Genomic DNA, 21,161 nt, shown 5'->3' on the forward strand with positions numbered 1-21,161 from the left:
ATATTCAGTGCTGTTATTAGGTAGTTACACTTTGCTCATAGATTCCTCAGAAAAGCTCTAAGTAGCTTTGAAACACAAAATATTTGGTGCAGGTTTCTTCATCAAATTTCCCATATTTATTTTTCTCTCATAATCCAGAAATGCCTTTCACATCCGAATACTTTTTCGAGGTGCCTGCCCTAGCAGAGAACTTTTTCATATTATACTTACTCTGTTCCTTCAGTTTCCGTCAATACGAAACTGTACTGCTTAAGCAGCTCGTAAAATTTGCGTATTCACGGCCATTGATCCGCCACTATGAAACTAAAATATCTCTTTTCAAAGCCATTTCTCCAGTAGCGTCACCTTATTTTGTGAACTGAAAGCCCACTTACCTTGCGTGACGTTGTAATCCACTTACTCCAAATTCAGTTTACTTCTCAACTTCCTCATTCACTAAGAAATACTTTTTCTCACACACACACACACACCGACACTCGCATATTTGTTTAACTATTTTTACTACAAAATATAAAACGGAAATTAAATTACGAATAAGGCATTCATGAAGGAGAGAAGAAGTTGTGAGAGAAACGTCGCAAAACCTGCCAATTTCTATGAGTCACGAGTCAGCAAAGGCAGAAGCCAAGAGCAGCCGTGCAACTGGGCAACCAGGCGACTAGTGGGGCCCAACAAAATTGCTTACGATGGCGGTCGCCATATGACGACGGCATTCAACAACAACTAACACCAATATTTACTATTTGTTGTTGTTTTTTTTTGTTTTTTTAAATTTATGGCAGTCGCTGTGGTCGCTGTTGTATGGCGGCAAATGAGGAAGTTTAATATGCGTACATTTGTATGTATGTATGTGTGTGGTCTTAGCGGCTGATGGCAGGAGCAAGAGCGGCATATTTAGTTTTCGTATTAAGTCTCTTATGCACTTGTGCATGTATGCGTATTTTCAATTGGCGGCAAGCGCATGTGGCGCTGTCGAGTCTCTTGGCCATAAAATAGTGTCCCGCCTCATGCGATCATAAAACGGATGAAAACAACTAAATACTTGGCTACCAAGTCAACTCAGAGCAAAATTCAACGGAATGAGCTAATCAATGCCGGGAGTAGTAAAAAAGTTGAGTCTCCTAGGCCAAGCTTTTACGGCTATGCCAAAGTAGTCGGGGTAGTGTTGTAATTTTTAAAATGCCGCGCCGTGAGTCATTCTCAATATGCGGGCTATGAAATGTATATTTCCACTTAAGTACTATGGAAATATTACATGTCAAAATATATTCAAGTTTATGTATGTTAGTTCCTATGAAGAGGAAGCCAGCTGTGCGAATGCAGTTCATGCAGCTATGGAGTCTAGAGTGCAGTGGGAAACAAATACGAACCGTGGCAAAAATAAGCATAACTTTCATTCTGTTTGTTGATTTACTGCAGTGCTTCCGATGTGGCTTCTGGGGAAGCGCCATTTTATTGCAGTTCTCGTGAATCAGCATTGAATTCAAGACTAGCCGAATGGTGGTCACGTATAAATTCACTTGGTAGTAGTAGAGAGATTAATTTGAGTCAGGTTGGGCAGTCGTGCCTTAAGAGGCTCATAACCCATGCGATGCCGTAGGGGTTCCCTATAAGCAATTCATATCTCAAAATAAATCTATTCAAATTTCATGAAACTACGTTCCTCAAGTTCTTTAAAGAAGTACGCACCGAGCGTTTGAGCCTTTTGAGAGTGGCGCACAATGTCACAGGTCGAGCTGTATACGAGTATTAGTCGCCTTCTCCCTCACATTGTGGCAGCTTTTGCAAATATCGCCCGAAATAAAGCTATAATAGACAGCGTGTAAAGCAATCAGGAGTGTAAGCCAATCAAGCAATGCCCAATGAAAACTTCGGCTATTAGCTGAATGTTCTGTCTACTGAGAAGGAGTAGAGATTTTGCGCTCTGAGCACTATTTTCCTGCCGGAGTTGGCGAGCCCCTTGGTAGGTGAGCTTCGCACGTCACTTTTGTTCCGTGATTAGAAATTTAATGATTAGAAGTTTTAGTAAGACAGAAATGAATCAAACTTTGTTGACTTTCAACCTGTGTTTAGTTCGGTTGTGCTGTCTACCAATAAGTAAAATGGTTTTCCCGCGCGTAAACATTCTCAGTGTTCCATGGACGCAATGGCTGGATATTCACACAGAAAACGCTAGGTAGTGTCTTGATTATCGTCCAGGCGACAGCCGATTCTATTGCACAGAAGTCACAGCCCAACCTTGCTTCGTTAGCACCCAAAGCCCCGCGATACTTGTTACAACTCTACACTTTTCTGTTTCTGGCCAATTCAGTTTTTGTCCTTGGATAGCAATAAAATTTATAATTTTAGTCCAAATTCATGTTACCATCTTAAAGATCGGAAAGTTTGAATATCTCCTCCCTCTCAAGATAATCCAGTTGAACTTTTTTCACTTTGGATTAGCCCGGGACGTTACACCCATTTTTATTCCTAGTGTCGGGAAACGAGACAAGGGAGATTACCATTTATTGAAATTACGAGCATAGAAGGGAATAGACTTCTTAACTAGCGCAGATTCTATTACAGAAGCTGTTAAATTCTAAAAACTTCGTCTACATATGAGAAAATTTGACTGCTCTACTTTTATGATGCATCTCCTTTTTTGGTCTTTTATAGAACTCTTATAATCAAGCCTCCATTAAGTCTCTACAATCAAACAGCACCTCCTTAGAGATAGCAATTGAATGTAAGAAGACTCTAATCTGGTCTCAGGGGCATCGCCGGAAACTGGGTCGCGTACGCGATTTCAAAAACAGTGACCGAACTACTCTTAATGAACTCCGCTCAAAATACGGTCATTCCACATTCATCTTGCAAGTACCGGCGTAGATTTGCTTTTATTGGCAGAACGAATAAGAGATGAGTTATGCAGTCCGCTTGGGGGGTAACTAGACCATCCTGGTCAAAGGTCTATGAAAATAGGTCTGAGTCGCTTACATATCTCAATCACTTCACCTCGATATCGATCAGTAGTTGGAATAATGGCCGGATTCTGCCCAATGCAGATGGACGGAAAGAGAAAGACGTTTGGATTAAATTAATATCTTAACAGCTGCGGAGGCGAGGAGGACGACTGCTCCACGCTGCTTTCCGACATTTAACAGGTGGCACAAAATCAATCATCCATTTTTGTTTTTGAATAACTTTTTGTAGTAACAAAAAAATTTTTTTTCAGTGGTGGAAATCTTTATTTTGACTTTTGCGCGCTCCATTGCTTGTCTGTTTGTATACTGCAAAAGTTCAATAAAAAAAAAAAAAACAAAAAAAAAAAAATAAATAATTGGCGCATACACTTCTGTTAGGTGTTTGGCCGAGCTCCTCCTCCTATTTGTGGTGTGCGTTTTGATGTTGTTCCACAAATGAAGGGACCTACAGTTTCAAGCCAACTCCGAACGGCAGATATTTTTTATGAGGAGCTTTTTCATGGCAGAAATACACTCGGAGGTTTGCCATTGCCTGCCGAGGGGCGACCGCTATTAGAAAAATGTTTTTAGTGTTTGCAAAAGTCCAATAGGATGATTAATTTTGCGCCACCTTGCAAAAAGTTTCTAAAAATGTGAATTTCCGTAATTAACGTAAAAGAGGTGCTCAAATTTGTTTCAAAAAATAATATCAAAGAAATCATTAGAGGCGTAGAAAGTGCGCGAGACATCGCCTACTTTCAAGTAAATGAGAAAATTCGGTTCACTTGAAATCCAATCGTGCGTCAAGTATACAAAGTTTGGTTTTGTCTGACGTTTCGACCCTCCTGCGCTTTTAACTATAAATTTTAATTGAAAATTTGTTCAAAATGTGCAAATGTTCTCAAGCTTGCGCACATACATATATATAAATATAATATATATATTCAAATCCACATGCATCCCCTTCCTGCGTAAAGAGGTTAAAGTTATGACCTCAGTCAAAGTTTTCCAAATTACGAGCAGCGCTGCCTGTAAATCTCAACAGGGGATGACGACGACCACACCACGCGACGCCACCACTTACATTAAAACATATTTGCGTAAATTACAAAATTACAGTTTTTGTTCGCTTCCAACAACACTAACGAATGAGAAACAACCCCTCAAAAGGCTGCTCAACGTCACACGAAAATATTTTGCTGTAATGAGTCAAGAACTTTTATGATTTTTTACGCTTCGCAGCTGTTGTTCTTTTGCGCTGCTTTGTGCCACTTTTATGTTGTTGTACTTTGTTGTTGAGAATTAAAATATGTACATATAATGAAATTTAAATGTAAATAATGAGTGGCTGCGACAAAGCGCAGGTACAGGTACGCCGTCAGTGTGGGTGAGCAGCAGGGTGTTTTCAGTGGTGTGAGTGGGTTTTTAATAAATTATGAAATTATGGACTCTTCGGCAGATCCCGAAATTTCGGGATTCGATAAGTTTAGTCGCGATGTTTCGGGATTTTCCAACTAATTTTGATTTGGAATGTCGTGAATTCTATAGAATTTCTTGCGTCAATGACTTGTTTTTCTACGATTCTACGAAAAGAAAGATATCGAAACACTTCTCGCTATGCTGTACCGCTCGTCAGCCGTTACTTACCCTAGTTTTCAATTAATCACTCTATCGGAAAACTTATACTCTTTGCTAATGGCATTGTTCACCAATCATATTTGACACTTGTGAATTAGACATTTGCTGTATAAGTACAAACAGACAAGCAATGAGGCGCATAAAGGTCAAAATTATGATGTTCATGACTCAAAGTCACACTTTTTTCTTTAGGAAAATTTTTATTTTTTTTATTTATTTATTTACAGTCGTGAAATAATAATACAATTATTATTATACGTAAAAAAAGGTGCACTGGCTGCCAGGACCTTCGGCTCGCTGATGTAAAAGTAACAGATAGTTAGCTTAAAGGTCTTACATGTAAAAAGATACTAGAAAACTAAATTAATTAAGACTATGTTAAAAATATAGCAACTATGTTAGAGGAGCAAACATCAAATCAATTTTTTCAATATTGGTTTAACTACAAATTCTAACATTTTTGATATATTTGCTGAGGAAGTAGTTATTAGCAGTGTAGAAGATCTTTGGTTTCGAGTAGGTGGCAGACCGTTAAAAATGGTGAGTCACAGTGTTGGCAGCATGGAGGACTGGAACCATTGAAAACGTATGAATGTGTAGCGACTGTGTGCTCTAGACGAAGACGGACAAATGTTTTGATATCGTTGCAGCGACAATTTAATGGGTAATTTGGTTTTATCCTGTTTGTATTATTTACGATATAATGATGGGAAGAGGATCCCCAATTTACCATTTGTGCTTTATAGTGCCTCTGATATATAAATTTGTATATGTCTTTTTTCGAAATATAGTCGAAAGTCATTAGTGGTTCTTTCCCAGCAAGTTTAGCCCGTTCGTCTGCTAGATTGTTCCCTTTAAAAAATTATTTAACTACAAAATTGAATGGTTAATTTTCCGCCACCTTTTCAGCCTGCCAAAAGTTTCACCTATTTGTCTCCATCCACTCTTTGCATATTTCAAAAAATACTCATCTGTTAATTAAGTCTGTTCGCCTCCTCCTAGTATGTTCATCTTATGATGATCCCCAGACCTTGGGGACGTTTGCAAATCGTGCAAATTTATTACGAAAATAATGGTTCGGTTCGCGCGACGCATCGAAGAAAATTTTGTTCAGCGATGAAGCTCACTTTTGGTTGAATGGGTATGGATTTGGAGTGAACATAATCCACAAGCCATTGCTGAGACGCCGTTACATCCTCAAAAAGTCACTGTTTGGTGTGCTCTATGGGCAGAGGGAATCATTGGTCCATATTTCTTTAAAAATGAAGCCGGCCATAATGTTACAGTCAATGGAGAGCGCTATAGAGCCATGCTTAATGACTTTTTCGTGCCTGAATTGGACGATGTTGATGTGGACGACCTTTGGTTCCAACAAGACGGCGCTACATGCCATACAGCCAACGCAATAATCGATTTATTGAAGGAAACTTTTGGTGAGCGCATTATCTCGCGCCGTGGACCTGTGGCGTGGCCTCCAAGATCGTGCGATATAACACCGCTGGACTATTTCTTTTGGGGCTATGTGAAGTCGCTTGTCTACGCAGATAAGCCCGAGACGATTGACGTCTTGGAAGAGAATATTCGGCGCGTTATTGCTGACAGACGGCCCCAATTGCTGCAAAAAGTGGTCGAAAATTGGGCCTCTCGGCTGGAATTTATTCGAGCCAGCCGCGGCGGCCACTTGCCCGAAATCATTTTTAAAATATAATAAAGCTAAATTCTTGGCCATAACATTAAATTATATACGTTTTATTTCGTCTTGAAAACCTAACCTCTAAAAAAAACACCCTTATTTAAAAAAAAATGGTATTTAAGCTCCAACCTAAAGGAAAAAACTTCCCTAGAGCAAAATCAACCGGTTGGTGGAGCTAAAGTTCGAAATAGTCAAAAATCGGAAAAGCTGTACTTTTATTTATGGTTTCATTCAAACTCAGATTATAAAAAAAATTACGCAAGCAGAAATATGTTTGTAAAAAATGATGCTGCTAACTGGCGCAGCGGCCAGGGTATTTATAGAAATGGTTAATCATAGTAATGGTTTGATTTATCGAAGCGCAGAGTTTCTGTATGTTTCCTAAAAGCCTTGGAAGTAACTAGAATACCTTGTACCGAATTCGTTCTCACTTTTACACGATGTGTGATTTGAGAAGAGAAGAGTTTAGAACTGCTCACTAAGGCAACCTTTGCAGCATTTTGAGGCAGATCTTCGGTGCAGTCAAAGACAGCGATGGAAGGCGTATTAGATTGAGCCATGAGCTGGACCGACTTATAAGAGGATAAAATGTTGTACTGTTCATTAAAGCTCAAAGACTAAGATGGCTAGGCCGTACCATAAGAATGGACGCCACGAGAGCTCAACGAAAAATAATTGACGCTAAAATGTTTGCAACGAAAGCAAAAGGCAGACATAGATAAACGTGGATTGACGAACTAAAAGACGACATGAGAAATCTCAAGGTCAACAACTGGAAGATATCACCCAAGAATCGCATCCAATAGAGACATTTTGTGCATCAGCCCACAGCTCACACAAAGCTGAGCGCCAAATTATGATGATGGCAACTTAAGCCAACCTAATAAAGTAGCGTTTCGCAAGTTTTATATCGACTGCTAACTACAGCACTGGACTTATTGGAGAGTTTTTGCAATTTATTTGTTTTTTATTTAATTTTAATACTTTTTGGGTGAAAATATAGTTCATTATCCTACAAAAACTAAAAAAAAAATTCAGCAAAATTTCATTAAAACTTCACATTTTTTAACTAGAATTTTTCGAAAAATTTTGGGTATGCAGTTTTATAGCCAATTGATTTGTATGAAAATATAATTCATTCTTTTACAAAAATCACATAAATCCAAGTTACAAACTTTGTAAAAACTAAAAAACAAAATTCAACTAAACTTCACATTTTTTAATTAGAATTTTTCGAAAAATTTTGGATAGGCAATTTTATACCCAACTGATTTGTATGAAAATATAACTAATTTTTTCACAAAAATCACATAAATCCAAATTTTAAACTTTTTACTAACTAAAAAAAAATCTAAAAATTTCGGCAAAATTTCACACATTTTAACCCAGAGTTATAGAAAATTTTCAGATATGCAGTTTTATAGCCAATTGATTTGTATGAAAATATGATTCATTCTTTTACAAAAATCACATAAATCCGAGTTTCAAAGTTTGTACAAACTAAAAAAAATTCTAAGAATTTCCATCAAAATTTCATAATTTTTATCCAGAATATTTAGAAAACTTTCATGTATGCAGTTTTATAGGTAATTGAATATTGATATAAACAAAAAACTGCAAGCTTCGAGTAGCTCGAAAATCGACAATTTTTCGACAATTTTTTTTTTTTTTTGCTGACTTTGTTAGGTGCGTTCTTCCATATATATATATATATGTATAATTGGCGCGTACACCCTCTTTTGGGTGTTTGGCCGAGCTTCTCCTCTTATTTGTGGTGTGCGTCTTAATGGTGTTCCACAAATGGAGGGACCTACAGTTTCAAGCCGACTCCGAGCGGCAGATATTTTTTTATGAGGAGCTTTTCCATGGCAGGAATACACTGGGAGGTTTGCCATTGCCATTCTTCTTCGTTCTTCCATACAATAAGAAAAAATGTCGAGCATTTGCTATATGAAAAAACACTTCGCAAGCAGAGACGTAGGCAACATTTTTGGTTTTTTCTTAATTTAGCTAAATTTTAATGAGTGGCTTGGTTAGATCACCGTAGTCTGAAAGTCGGACCCCACGTATTTGAAAAAGTCGAAAGCTTCGAGTACCTAAGAGTAATCTTAAGTACTACAGAAGATCCGCTTATCTGCATAAGCATCAGACACCAAGCTGCAAATAGAAGCTCTTACGCCCACCTCAAACTGCTTAAAGGCAAACTCTTGTCATGGATGTGTAAGCTACAGGTCAATAGGACACTTGAAGCAGCAGTTCTGTCTACTAATATAAAAAACTATCACTTACGCTTTAAGCGTAAAATTTTGAGTAGAATTTTTGGTCCTGCACGAGAGCCTGATGGGTCTTATAGAATAGAACTTAACAATGAGATCGAAGAGCTTATAAATGGACGAAGCATAGTGGGCTTTGTGAAGGCGCAAAGTCTTTGAGGGCTGGGACACCTACCATACTTCGCTTGGATGGCAACAGAATTAGAAAGAAAACTTTTAAGTCGCATTTTGGGCAGCAGAAGGTGGGTAGGTGATATGGAAGATAATCTAGGTAGCATGAACGCGCAAAGCAGCCATGCAATGAGCCGTTGCCGAGTATAGAGCGCAATAGTAAAGGAAGCATTGACTCAACGCGAGCTATAAATGCTCTAATGATGAAGATGATGAGGGGGAAAAAATAAATCTAAAGTTGTAAAGTCAATGTCAACAAATGGAAGAACTAAGATCTACCTCTTAAGAAATAATTTACAATACTTTAGCTTTTGATTAAATGAGTAGTTCTCCGCTTTATTCTTTCTAATATATTTTGAAATTTCATTTTAAAAACTTGCTTTTCAATCACTCGCTACCTCAAAAAATTTGTTTTCAGAGCGCAGCTGCATTTAAATAATTTTGGAATCCTGGAGAAGTAAGCCTTGTCTGTAGTATTTGAATCTCATTGAACTTAATATTAGTTCAGGGAAAAACAGATCCATTATTTGTGGGTAAAATCTTTGCGAAAATAGTTTAAAACTGTTTTATGGTTGATCTTTAGCTCCTGGGCGATGCTACGACTACTAACACGCCGATTAACTTCGATTATTTCTGCGATTTTATCGATATTTTAGTCATTACCTTAGGGCAATAAATTATCGCAAACAAAACTAGATGAAGCTTAACAAACGATGCCATAAGCATCATATAAAATACAGTATACTTATGGCATATAAAGATATCACACTTCAAAGAAAAGGTTCAATTTCTATGAATTTTACAAATTTTTTTTATACTTAAAGTAGTTGGGCCTTTGAATATTTCAACTGCATCATTATCGCTTATTTCTAGCAAAGAATATTCCTTATTTCTACTACTTTCATCTAATCGAACTTCATATTTCTCAATAATTTAATAATCATTCGAGACCCGAGAATCGGCACACTCTATCGCGGTATTGCACGCTCTAGGTTCTATCCGCACATTCACGCGCACTCGCATGCATTGTTGCTCATACGCAACGGTAGTTCATCGAGCCACTTCGAGGGCACTCAGCTGAAGTAAAGCAAACATATACTTTTTGAGTGTACAAAAAAAAAAGAAAATAACGGAAAAGCTTCTTTACTAATTTTCGAGCGAATCTCTGTGGAATGAATGTGTTAGTGTAATCATGGCTGCTTGTGTGTGTATATATGCGTGCTTAATTGCATACCTATTTGTGCTTTGCGTTGGTTGGCTTTCATTAGTAAAACTTTCCCTACTTTGCGACAACTTTTCTAACTTTTTATTTTCTATACCTATGGTGCATACACTCACACATACACTAACATATATGTATAACTATTTTTCATATAAATGCCACGCCGTTTGTGCGCTTGTGTGGGAGTAGTGTTCCTTTGCGCAGGTACTCAGCGCAATAAACAAATTAATGTGGTAATTAGGCGCGACTTGTTACAAATTTCTTCCGCATACACAGCTAATCAGAAGTTCTTTCTATGTCGTTATGTGTTGCCGTGTTTTTTTTGTTTTTCCTTCTTATGCTTATTAAACGCATTGCAACATAAACTACAACAATAATTTTAATAGAAGTGGCGCGTGTGCGCACCTCAACGTCAGTAAAACAACCTTTTTTATTAATACAAAGCGGGTTCACCTCTTTCCAGCTGCTAAAAGTGTTTTGTGTGCAGTTTTTACGATTGACCGAATTAATTGCCATTTTTATGGGCTAAATGTTGCTGCCTGAATATTTAAGTTTACGGAATTAAAAAAGTTTTCGTTATGAAGAAATAACTAATTCATGAAATCGTTTATACGCGGAATTACCGAGCTACTTCAAATACCAAGGCTGGTTTATTGATTGAGGTGGGCGGCTAAGAAGTGGAGGTAGTTGGGGAACTACTGCGTGCCTAGTGATTTTTAATTCACGACCGTTGAACTCTAATTTCATTGACTTTGTCGAAAATTATGGCAGTCTCTTTGGCGAATTGAGTAGTCTCTTTGGTCCTTCGATCCTTTAAGTAGCCTTGATCTGAGGCTGCCGAAAGCTAAACATGAATAGTACGATTTTCTTAGACTTTTAGTGCCTTGCAAGGCCCAGTTTGGAAGTGTCTGCTGTCAAAAAACATTCCTCTGTCAGCAAACCTGGTTGATCAATTTGTTTATGTGACGTGTGATTACCATTCCGAAAATGCACCATTTCCATAAGTGGATCTGCGTGCAGTTCAGAAACTTGAGCAAATTCAGTAAACTAACGCTACACAGATTTCTTAAGGTATCAAAATAAGATTTGCCCATACACATCAATCTAGCACTAGGCAGTCGCTGAGCCGCTGTAGAGAAAATGCAGCGTTGGCAGGAGATGTAGCAAGGCCAGGCTCTCAAGGCTTGTGGATATACTCACGAGCAGTAAGTGCAGTATGCTGTTGAGCGCTGTGAGAGCGTCGGCTTGGCAATTGCGTAAATGGTCCCATGCGAGAACACAAAATATAGCCGCTATGCAAATCCTGCGTATTCTTTCATGTATGCAATGCCTCTGATACGCTCTTGACTTGATATTCCATACAGAGCTTTCACAAGAGTTAATTGTTCTGCTCATCATTGTCATTGTGAATTTCTAGAGCTTTAGTGTTGAACATATTGTAAATCCCAAGATCTTTCGATATTGTTTAAGCTGCTCCATCCAAGCTTAGGCTCATTCCTGTCTGGTACCGAATATTTTCTAGTGAATAGCGGCTATGCGTAGATTTTCTGGGAAATCTAATGAATGCTATTGTTGTTGTAGCAGTATAAAAAATTCCAAATACATTTTTGGAAAATGTCTGCTGTTTCCATTGTTGTTGCAATTTTTTGGAAAACTCTGCTGACGAGACAATCCTTGGTTGGATACAAATCCAGTTCGTTGCGTAACATAGGAGAACGCCTGTCTGGAGAAGGAAAGGCTCTTAGCATTTGGTTCATTATGGGGCTAAGTATTGAGCGGTATTTACCGCCTACTGTGACCAAGATGTCGTACGCATAAGCTTTGCGTGCACTCTCGCCTGCCTCTAGTTTATCCCAATAGCTCCCACACTTTTAAAAGAATACCCATTTGATTATTAAGAGGTTACATATGAGAGGTTCCTTTTATATGTCGGGATTAGAGAACAAAAACAAGTTTTAATCATCGAAAATCACTTTATTGTTTTTCAAAATATTCTCCATGAAGATCTATACACTTTTGCATGCGTTTGAACCAATTGTCGAAGCACTTTTGCCACTCTGAATGAGGTACCTCCAAAACATGCATTCTGAATGCCGCAACCGCTTCTTCAGGTGTCGAAAAACGTTGACCTTTCAGTTTGTTTTTTGCGTACGGGAATAAAAAGAAGTCATTCGGTGCCAAGTCAGGACTATACGGCGGATGACCCATTAATTCGATATTTTGGGTGCTCAAAAATGCAGTTGTTTGAGCCGATGTGTGAGAGCTCGCATTGTCCTGGTGAAGAGTGATCCGTCTTTGGCGATTGGTTTTCCTAATTTCTTGGAAGACAACTGGCAAACAAATGGTTGTGTACCACTCACAATTTACTGTTCCGCGTTGTTCTAGTGGTACGGTTGTGACATGTCCAGTTTTTTCGAAAAAACAGGCCACCATTTGCTTGGAAGTGCTTCGTACGCGAACAACTTTTGTTGGATTTGGCTCATCTTGAAACACCCATACAGTCGACTGCTGTTTACTTTCGAGCTCATACGCGTAAATCCATGATTCATCACCTGTCATGATGTCATAGACGTGTTTCGAAGCCCCGCGATCGTATTTTTTGAGCATTTCCTTCGACCAATCGACACGAGCCTTTTTTTGAGCGATTGACAAATTGTGTGGGATCCAACGCGAACAAATTTTTTTGACACTCAAACAGTCAGTTTATGCAATATTGAATGTATGCTGGTCCCACTAATGCCTAAGATTGTCTCAATCTCACGATAGGTCACATGACGATCTTGCAATATCAGTTCGCGCACAGCATCAATGGTTTTCAGAACAACAACTGATTTTGGACGACCTTCACGAAATTCGTCTTGGAGTGAACTACGACCACGATGGAATTCACCATACCATCGATAAACACTGGTCTTTGATGGAGCTTTATCGCCAAAAAATGAATTAAGTTCATCCATGCAATGTTGCTGAGTTAAGGGGGGAAGCTGGTCTAGAATTTTGAAAAAATCGAAAAATTTTTTTTTGTCTTAAAAGGTGCTTTAGGGTGTTAGAAATAATATACCAAATGAGGGATGCCAGCAAAAATGTCTAAATGCCCAAATTTTTTATTCGACGGCAGTGCCTCGCAGGTATGCCCCGAACGCTATTTACAACTTTAAACGCGTTTTTCTCGAAATCACTTTTTTTAAACTGGCCGAAGACATAACTCGAACAAATCTTTACCGATTCTTACGAAATTTTGACAATACATTCGAAATACCTTTCTCCGGAGACGTACGTAGGATTTTTTATTTATATTACATAGTTTTTTTTAATCAACAATTTTATGTCGTTCTTTATAGTGAAAATTGTAACTTTTTGTTCAAACGTGCACCATTTCGCGAAAAAACAAAATGTCGAAAAAATCCTACGTACGTCTCTTTCTGTTGTTATATAGAAACTAAAAAAATTTTATTTTTTGATCCAGGACAAAAATTAAGGAGTTTACGTCTTCGGCAATGGACCCACTAGAAAAAAAGGCGCCTTAGGAGAACTGCTGGACAGCGGCCATTTTGAAATTAATTCAGACGAAAAATTTTGTATTTGTACCATGAAAGCTATATTATTAAACCTATTTCACAGATTTTCGATTGATTCCTTTGTTGAGTCAAAATAAATTCATAAAATATGCCCATTTTTTGCGCTCTAGACCAGCTTCCCCCCTTAATCCACTTCGAAAGTTGCAAAAAATAATCGCACGAAAATGTCCACGATTTAATTCCATTTTTGGGCCGAGATGAATCTTTTAAGTTACTGTAAACACCACAAATAGCGCTGGTATTTCAAAACATTCTGAGTACGTAAAAGCCAAAAAATGTCAAACTTTGCGATACAGCTGTCAGTTGCCAGATTGCAACACCAGGGTTGCCAAATCCCGACATATAAAAGGCAGCGCCAAAAATGCGCTAAAGGAAAAACTGTTTTTAGAAGGGGCAACAATAGAAATAAATATAAAAAAATGTTATATATAAAAAAATGTTATACATTTTTTTAGTACTTAAATTTTATAAAAAATATATTATAATTTTTCTTTACAAAAAATAGTATATAAAAAACCAAGTGACCCAAAGTACAATAAAAAAAGGTTGCTCCACGGTCTGCACCATTTCTCCTTAAAATGTTGATGGGTCTGTAAAAAGTAAAAAAATTCTTGTAAAATAAAGTTGCAGTTATAGTCCGTCAAGTGGGATTTTTCAATGCCGAAAAATTTTGCAATTTACCGTATTTTTAAAAAGTATGCATTTTACGTCATAAATGTTTATATTATAAAAATTATGTTTATAAAAATGTTTAATAAAAATATCAACAATCAAATCTATAGAGAAAACACTTTCAAAAACTGTATGAGTTATCATGCAGCCCGTGCCAGAAAAAGTAGTTTCGAGAAAAACAAATTTAAAGTTTGCGGTACAGGGGCGCGCGGATCGCTCTCTACCTAGTTAACAAGCTGTAGAAGCTATAATATTGAGAATTTCCGCTTGAAAATTTCACAGTATATTCTTAAGTGCATATTATCTTTCGAAATATTGGAAAAAATTAACTTTTTGAAAATTCTGGACGTATGTAACCCCTTAAGACCATTTTATGGGCTATTGTAATTTTAATCTTTCTTCAAAACTATTTACTTTTACAAAAAATTTATACCAGTTTCTTAATCACATTTTTTTGTTCTCCTTTAATTACAGCTCCTAGTGCTTAGTTAAGGCCTTTGGGCCTCCCTCACCGCCAAAATGTCGTCCGTTAAGGTGGCGGTTCGAGTGCGACCCTTCAATTCGCGTGAAATCGGTCGAGAATCAAAATGTATTATCGAAATGAGCGGTGCAACCACCGGTGAGTATGATCCAAAAAAAAAGAAAAATTGTAGAAACTAAGTAATTTTTTTTACTTCAAATTACGTATTCATAAACCTTTTTTAAAAATATGCATTACCTTCTTATCTTAACAATAAAATAAACTCTCGCAACCAACCCCTCCCTTTCAGCCATCACAAATCCAAAAGTACCACCAAACAGCAGCGAAGCCATCAAGCGCTTCAACTTCGATTACTCCTATTGGTCACACAATGTAAGTAGAACAATTAAAGGAAAACAATACCTAGAAGATAATCGTTTCATTCATTTTCGAAATTCACCTACAATGCCGTTAGCTTTTAAATTTGTGCCACACAATTGATTAATCGAAATAATTTCCTTTTTTTTTTTGCAATTTTCCTTGACTACCTTTCACCACATCCTACCCCTCCCTCTCTCTCTCGCTCTGCGTCACAGCCTCGAGATCCCGAATTCTCCACACAAGAGATGGTCTACAAGGACATTGGCGAGGAGATGCTGCAACACTCCTTCGACGGTTACAATGTTTGCATATTCGCCTACGGTCAAACCGGCGCTGGGAAATCTTACACAATGATGGGCAAACAAGAGGAACATCAAGAGGGTATCATACCGATGATTTGTAAGGATCTCTTCAATCGTATACACGACACGGAAACAAGTGAACTCAAGTATTCGGTGAGTTTGGGGGCGTTGAAAGCCTTGAGGAGACCAAAGTGTAGTGGAGTGAAAAGTGGCAAAGTGTTTTGAGGTGAAATGTGAAATGAAGTGAAGCGAAAAGAAATGTATGATGAAGTTAGATGAAGGGGGGTGAAGTCAGCACTCGTAAGTGCATAAGGATGTGAGTGCAAATGAATGCCATGCATGTGGGCTGTTATTGAATGAGAAACTCTTTAGAATGCAAGTAATGATTGTTGTCTCAGCAGAGATAAATAAATGTATGCATGTGTTGGCGATTAAGTGTGTTTGTGCGGGTGTGTGTGTGTGTGTGTGTGAAAAAGAATTTACATAGTTTGTGTATACAAAAGCGACAGCACAAAGCAAATGAAAAAGAGGAATTTTGCAATATTGCGAATATAACAGAGTCAGCTTGGATTGTCGCTTGGCATACTGATGAATGTGCCCTCATTTGTTACAATTTTCTTGTCATCAACTAATGCTTTCATGTGTTTTTTTTTGTTTTGTTACTCTTTTTCTCCATTTCATTTTGTGCATTCAGGTTGAGGTTTCATATATGGAAATCTATTGCGAACGTGTACGCGATTTATTAAATCCAAAGAACAAAGGCAACTTACGCGTACGTGAGCATCCATTGCTCGGCCCATACGTAGAGGACCTGTCCAAGTTGGCGGTGACTGACTACCAGGACATACACGATCTCATCGATGAAGGCAACAAAGCGCGGTAGGCAATACTTAAGTTGCACTTTATTTAATTAAATTTATATATATGTAGTTTTGTTACTTTAATTAATTTAAGATTTTGATTATAATAGGACTATGAATAAGTTCGTGCGGTTTTTTTTCGAAATTTGAATTTCGGATCATTCCCATGGCTTTTAAACGTTTGGAAATGGTTGATTGATCAACTCCCAAAGTTTTTGCAACCTCTTCTTGCGTTTGAGCCGGATCTTGATCGAGCAATTCCTCCAATTCGGTATCCATGAACTTTGGCGGCGCGGCCAAAATCACCACTTTTAAAGCGTGCAAACCACTTCTGGCACGTTCGCTCAGCTAGAGCATGCTCACCATAAACTTCCACCAAGATACGATGACTTTCGGCTGCTTTTTTCTTCATATTAAAGAATTCCCCGCAAAAACACATTATTTGGCACGAAATTCGACATTTTCAAGTGTGGTAAAAATATTGTTGTTTACGCTTCAAATAAAAAACTTATACTGACGTTTGTGCCTTACGACAGTAGCTCTCCAATGAATGTTTGGAAATGTGGATCGATGGAATAATAATCAAGTTACGTCATCTGTTGTAAAACCGCACGAACTTATCCATAGACCATTATGAATTCTCATTTATCGACTTCTAATCGGTTCAATTCAGTTCAGAAAAATTCAATTAAGCAAATAAAAAATAATAATCTGCTTTTACTTTTGGATTGCTTTTGCTTGGCGACTATTATTTAGTATTTTTTACCACTCTTAAACATTTTGAGCTGGATTTCACATCCGTACATTCCATTAAATTAAATTCTCTTCACTTTGGGTTAATTTCGTTGAATTTTGTTCAAATCCACTAAGTTCAAATAAACTAAATTCAGTTCCATTAAACTCAATTGAATTCAACTAAATATTCAATTCAGATAAATTCAATCCCATCCAGTTGAATCCAATTCAATTTAGTTCATTTCAAATCAATTCAATTTAGTTGAATTAAAGTAAAATAAATTTAAAAAAATTAAATTAAATTTCAAAAAAATGAAAATAATAAAATTCACTTCCACTCAACTTCATCCAATTCATTTCATTAATTACCGATTAATCCATTAATAACCTCTCCTTCTCTCCCTCATCATCAGCACTGTCGCCGCTACCAACATGAACGAGACCAGTTCTCGCTCGCATGCTGTCTTCACCATTTTCTTCACCCAACGTCGTCACGACAATATGACCGATCTCACCACCGAGAAGGTTTCCAAAATCAGTTTGGTCGATTTGGCTGGTTCGGAGCGCGCTGATTCGACTGGCGCCAAAGGCACCAGACTAAAGGAGGGCGCCAATATCAACAAATCGTTGACTACGCTGGGCAAAGTCATCTCGGCCTTGGCTGAAATTGTAAGTAAAATTTGTGCAGAAAAAAGAAAACAAAAAGAAGCAAAAATTTATTCTACCTAAGAAACAGCGATTTTTGAAGCTTTTACTATTCACATGCCTTTTTTGCTCTTATTTATCTCTCATCCATTTAATGCTTAACAATTTTACACAACGACTTGAAAAATCGTTAACGTGCGCATAAACTTTCAAAATTTTGTAACAATTTCGCATTGAAAATTATATTTAACGACAAACTTGAAAACTTTAACAGTCTGTAAGTATTACAAATTTTTAAAAGCAAAATATAAGAGAGTTCTGAGAAATTGGTCAAAGAGAGCGGTTTAATATTTATTTACGGATTAGTGTGAATTAAAGTTAAATAATTAAAAAATGTAAATATTTAAAATTTAAAATGAGTAAAGTGAAATAAAATAAACTTGAATAAAATGAAATTAAATAAAAGGAGAAGCAAAAATAAAGTTAAAAAAATTGAAAGGGAAGAAAATGGAATAAAGTAAAATGAGTAAATTAAATTAATAAATTAAATTAAATTACAATAAATTAAACAAAGTAAACTAAATGGAAACAAATACGAAACATAAAATAAATTAAAGCGGAGCGAATTGAAGTAAATTGAAAAAAATTAAAAAATATTTTTTTAAATAAAAATTGTAAAAAATGAAATCAAATGTAAAGCAGATAAAATTTGATTGAATACAACAAAAAAAATTAGAGAAAATTAAATTAACATAAAATATATTTATTAAAATGACATTTAAAAAATGAATTGAAATAAGTGAAGTAAATAAAAATTGTAAAAAATGAAATCAAATGTAAAGCAGATAAAATTTGATTGAATACAACAAAAAAAATTAGAGAAAATTAAATTAACATAAAATATATTTATTAAAATGACATTTAAAAAATGAATTGAAATAAGTGAAGCAAAATAAAATTTATAAAGTAAAAAACTAATTAAATTAAACGAATTGAAAATAATAATAATAATACAAAATAAAAAAATCATTAACTACAAACAGATGTAAAAAAAAGCTTTTATAGCTCTCTATACTTGTAAGAAAGCTATAGGCAAAACCTGGGGTTTTTCACCTCGGATCATTTATTGGATATACACCTCGATCATCAAACCGATACTCTTCTACGGTGTGGTTGTATGGTGGACAGCACTCGAAAAACGGTGCAGAGTAGCCACAATTGATCGAGTTCAAAGAACAGCCTGCCTCCTGATAACAGGATGCTTAAGTACAACACCTACTAAGGCTCTAAATACGTTGCTTCACTTGTTCCCTATCGATCTGGCTGGCAAAGCGATTGCAGCGAAAGCAGCGACATGCATGAATGCTATATCGAAATGGAATAAGTATCTTGGCCATTCGGCCATACTGAACAGGAACACTGTTATCTCTCCCGACATAGACTATCATGTAAGTCTTCCATCACCACCCTTGCTATTCTCCTGTTCACTCCCAACTAGGGAAGAATGGAAGACAAATCTAACCGAAATCGATGGCCCGCTGATTATATATACAGATGGTTCAAAACAAGACGGCAAAGTGGGATTTGGAATCTTTTCCAAATCCCCTCACATCAATCTATCATTTAGATTACCCGACTACTGCAGCGTATTCCAAGCGGAAGTATGCGCTATCTGGTATGCTGCGAAAACTCTCTTAGAAAATAGAATATCACTAGAGGATATCCGCTTTTTCACCGACAGTCAAGCGGCCGTTCGAGCACTCAGCTCCTCTTATACCCACTCAGATGTGGTTCGATCCTGTCTCTTATCTCTTAACGAGATAAGTGTTCAGAATTCTGTCCAAGTTATCTGGATACCGGGTCACAGTGGATTCGAAGGTAACTGCAAAGCTGATGAGCTCGCAAGAGCTGGGGCTGCGCAATCAAATGTTAGTGACTTACCCACAATCCACATTCCGCTCGCAACATGTAAAATGCTCATCGATCGAGAATTTCACAGCATTGCTGATCGGAGGTGGCGAGTGGAAACTACTTGCGTTACGACCAGACAAATCTGGCCATCCTAATATACAATCTGAAACAGACAAAAACCCTTATAAGTCTTTCGAAACACGAGCTAAGGCATATAACATCTCTTATCACCGGCCACTGCCTTTTGGGCACTCACGCACGTCGGCTCGGGGTTCCTCAGAACGACCTGTGCAGATACTGCGAGGACGAAGATGAGGAAGTATCGAGCATACATTTGCTGTGCAGTTGTCCGGGTCTAGCCAGAAGTCGACTCGCTCTTCTAGGCTCTCCAACAATTGACAATCTTTCAGTACTCTCGGACCTGAAAATCGAATCTCTCATCAAATTTTCGAACGAATTAATATCTTTGATCAAAATCCACAATAAAAATCTGGGTTAGGTGGGGAAATCATTTAAAATAAAGAGCTCTAGGGCAACACAACGGACCCAACTTGCGGTCTATGTGGTACTCCGATGCGGGGTCACCCTTAAACCAACCAACCAACTACAAACTATAAAAAATTTTTTTATTAAATAAATCAAATTAAAATTAGACTAAATTAAAATATATTAAAATGGCATTTAAAAAAATAAAAAGAAATAGGTGAAATCAAATGAAATTAATTAAAGATAAAATTAAATGAACTGAAAAAATAATAATAATATAAAATAAAAAAAAATAAGTGAAGTAAAATAAAATTAATAAAAAAAAAATTAAATGAATTGAAAAAGAATAATAATAATATAAAATAAAAAAAAATAAAAATAATATAAAACAAAAAAAGTCATTAATTAAAAAGCAAAAAAAAATTTTATCATATAAAACGAATTTGAATAAAATGTAAAAAACTAAGACCAAATAAAATAAAATCAATTTAAACGGAATAAAATAAGTAAAATAAAATTAAATAAATAAAATAAAACTAAATGAAATTACATATGTTTAAAAAAATTAATTAAAATAAAACTAACTAATACAAAACGGATGTATTTAAATAAAGAAAGCAAAAAGATGAAAAAAAATTAATTAAGTTAAAAAATCGTAAGAAAGAGAAATGAAATTAAAATAAAGTCAAATAAAATTCAATAAATTAAATTAAGTTAAAATAATATAAAATGAAAGCAAATGTAAAATGGAAGTATAAAAGAAGTAAAATGTAATTAAATTACAGTATGAGTATAAACGGGATCGAGTGAACATCAAATTTCTTTCATTCGCTGCTCTGTAGGGTAAACACTTAAGTTCTTTTGTACCAAATAGAGAGACGGACATTAAAAATTGCATGAAAAACATTTTATAACGGCGTCAGGACTTCTGAGTATTACAGCCTTTGATAAGGCCGTAGAGTGTGCGGAAGAAAATAAGAATTCTCTTACCAACATTGGCTTTCGAAATTTTAGAGATAAAGCAGTAAAGAAGCGACTTAAAGAAAAATAGAAAAAAAAACGAATATGTTAATTGTGGTCTAAAAAAACATATTAATAATTATAAAATTAAATTATAAGACTGTTTACATTAAATATGATTTGATATTTTATGACATATTCATTTATTTAATTAATTAACTAATTTTGAAAG

At 36.3% G+C, this 21,161-nt stretch overlaps 1 protein-coding gene across 8 annotated transcripts in view; it reads left to right on the forward strand.

The window, feature by feature from the left end:
- The window catches only part of LOC129246429 (kinesin-like protein unc-104), a 166,260-nt gene that overhangs the window by 99,259 nt on the left and 45,840 nt on the right, over positions 1-21,161 (forward strand). For all 8 annotated transcript variants that reach the window (XR_008582465.1, XR_008582464.1, XM_054885259.1 and 5 more), the window contains 5 exons: positions 14,664-14,808; positions 14,960-15,042; positions 15,246-15,485; positions 16,027-16,211; positions 17,341-17,596. Coding sequence is in view for 6 of the 8 variants with exons in the window: in XM_054885259.1 (XP_054741234.1) it covers positions 14,709-14,808; positions 14,960-15,042; positions 15,246-15,485; positions 16,027-16,211; positions 17,341-17,596 (864 nt within the window). In the remaining 2 variants the exon portion in view is untranslated. The remainder of the gene's footprint in view (positions 1-14,663; positions 14,809-14,959; positions 15,043-15,245; positions 15,486-16,026; positions 16,212-17,340; positions 17,597-21,161) is intronic.

This window comes from Anastrepha obliqua, chromosome 4 (genome assembly GCF_027943255.1).
Source record: "Anastrepha obliqua isolate idAnaObli1 chromosome 4, idAnaObli1_1.0, whole genome shotgun sequence".
Lineage (NCBI taxonomy): Eukaryota > Metazoa > Arthropoda > Insecta > Diptera > Tephritidae > Anastrepha > Anastrepha obliqua.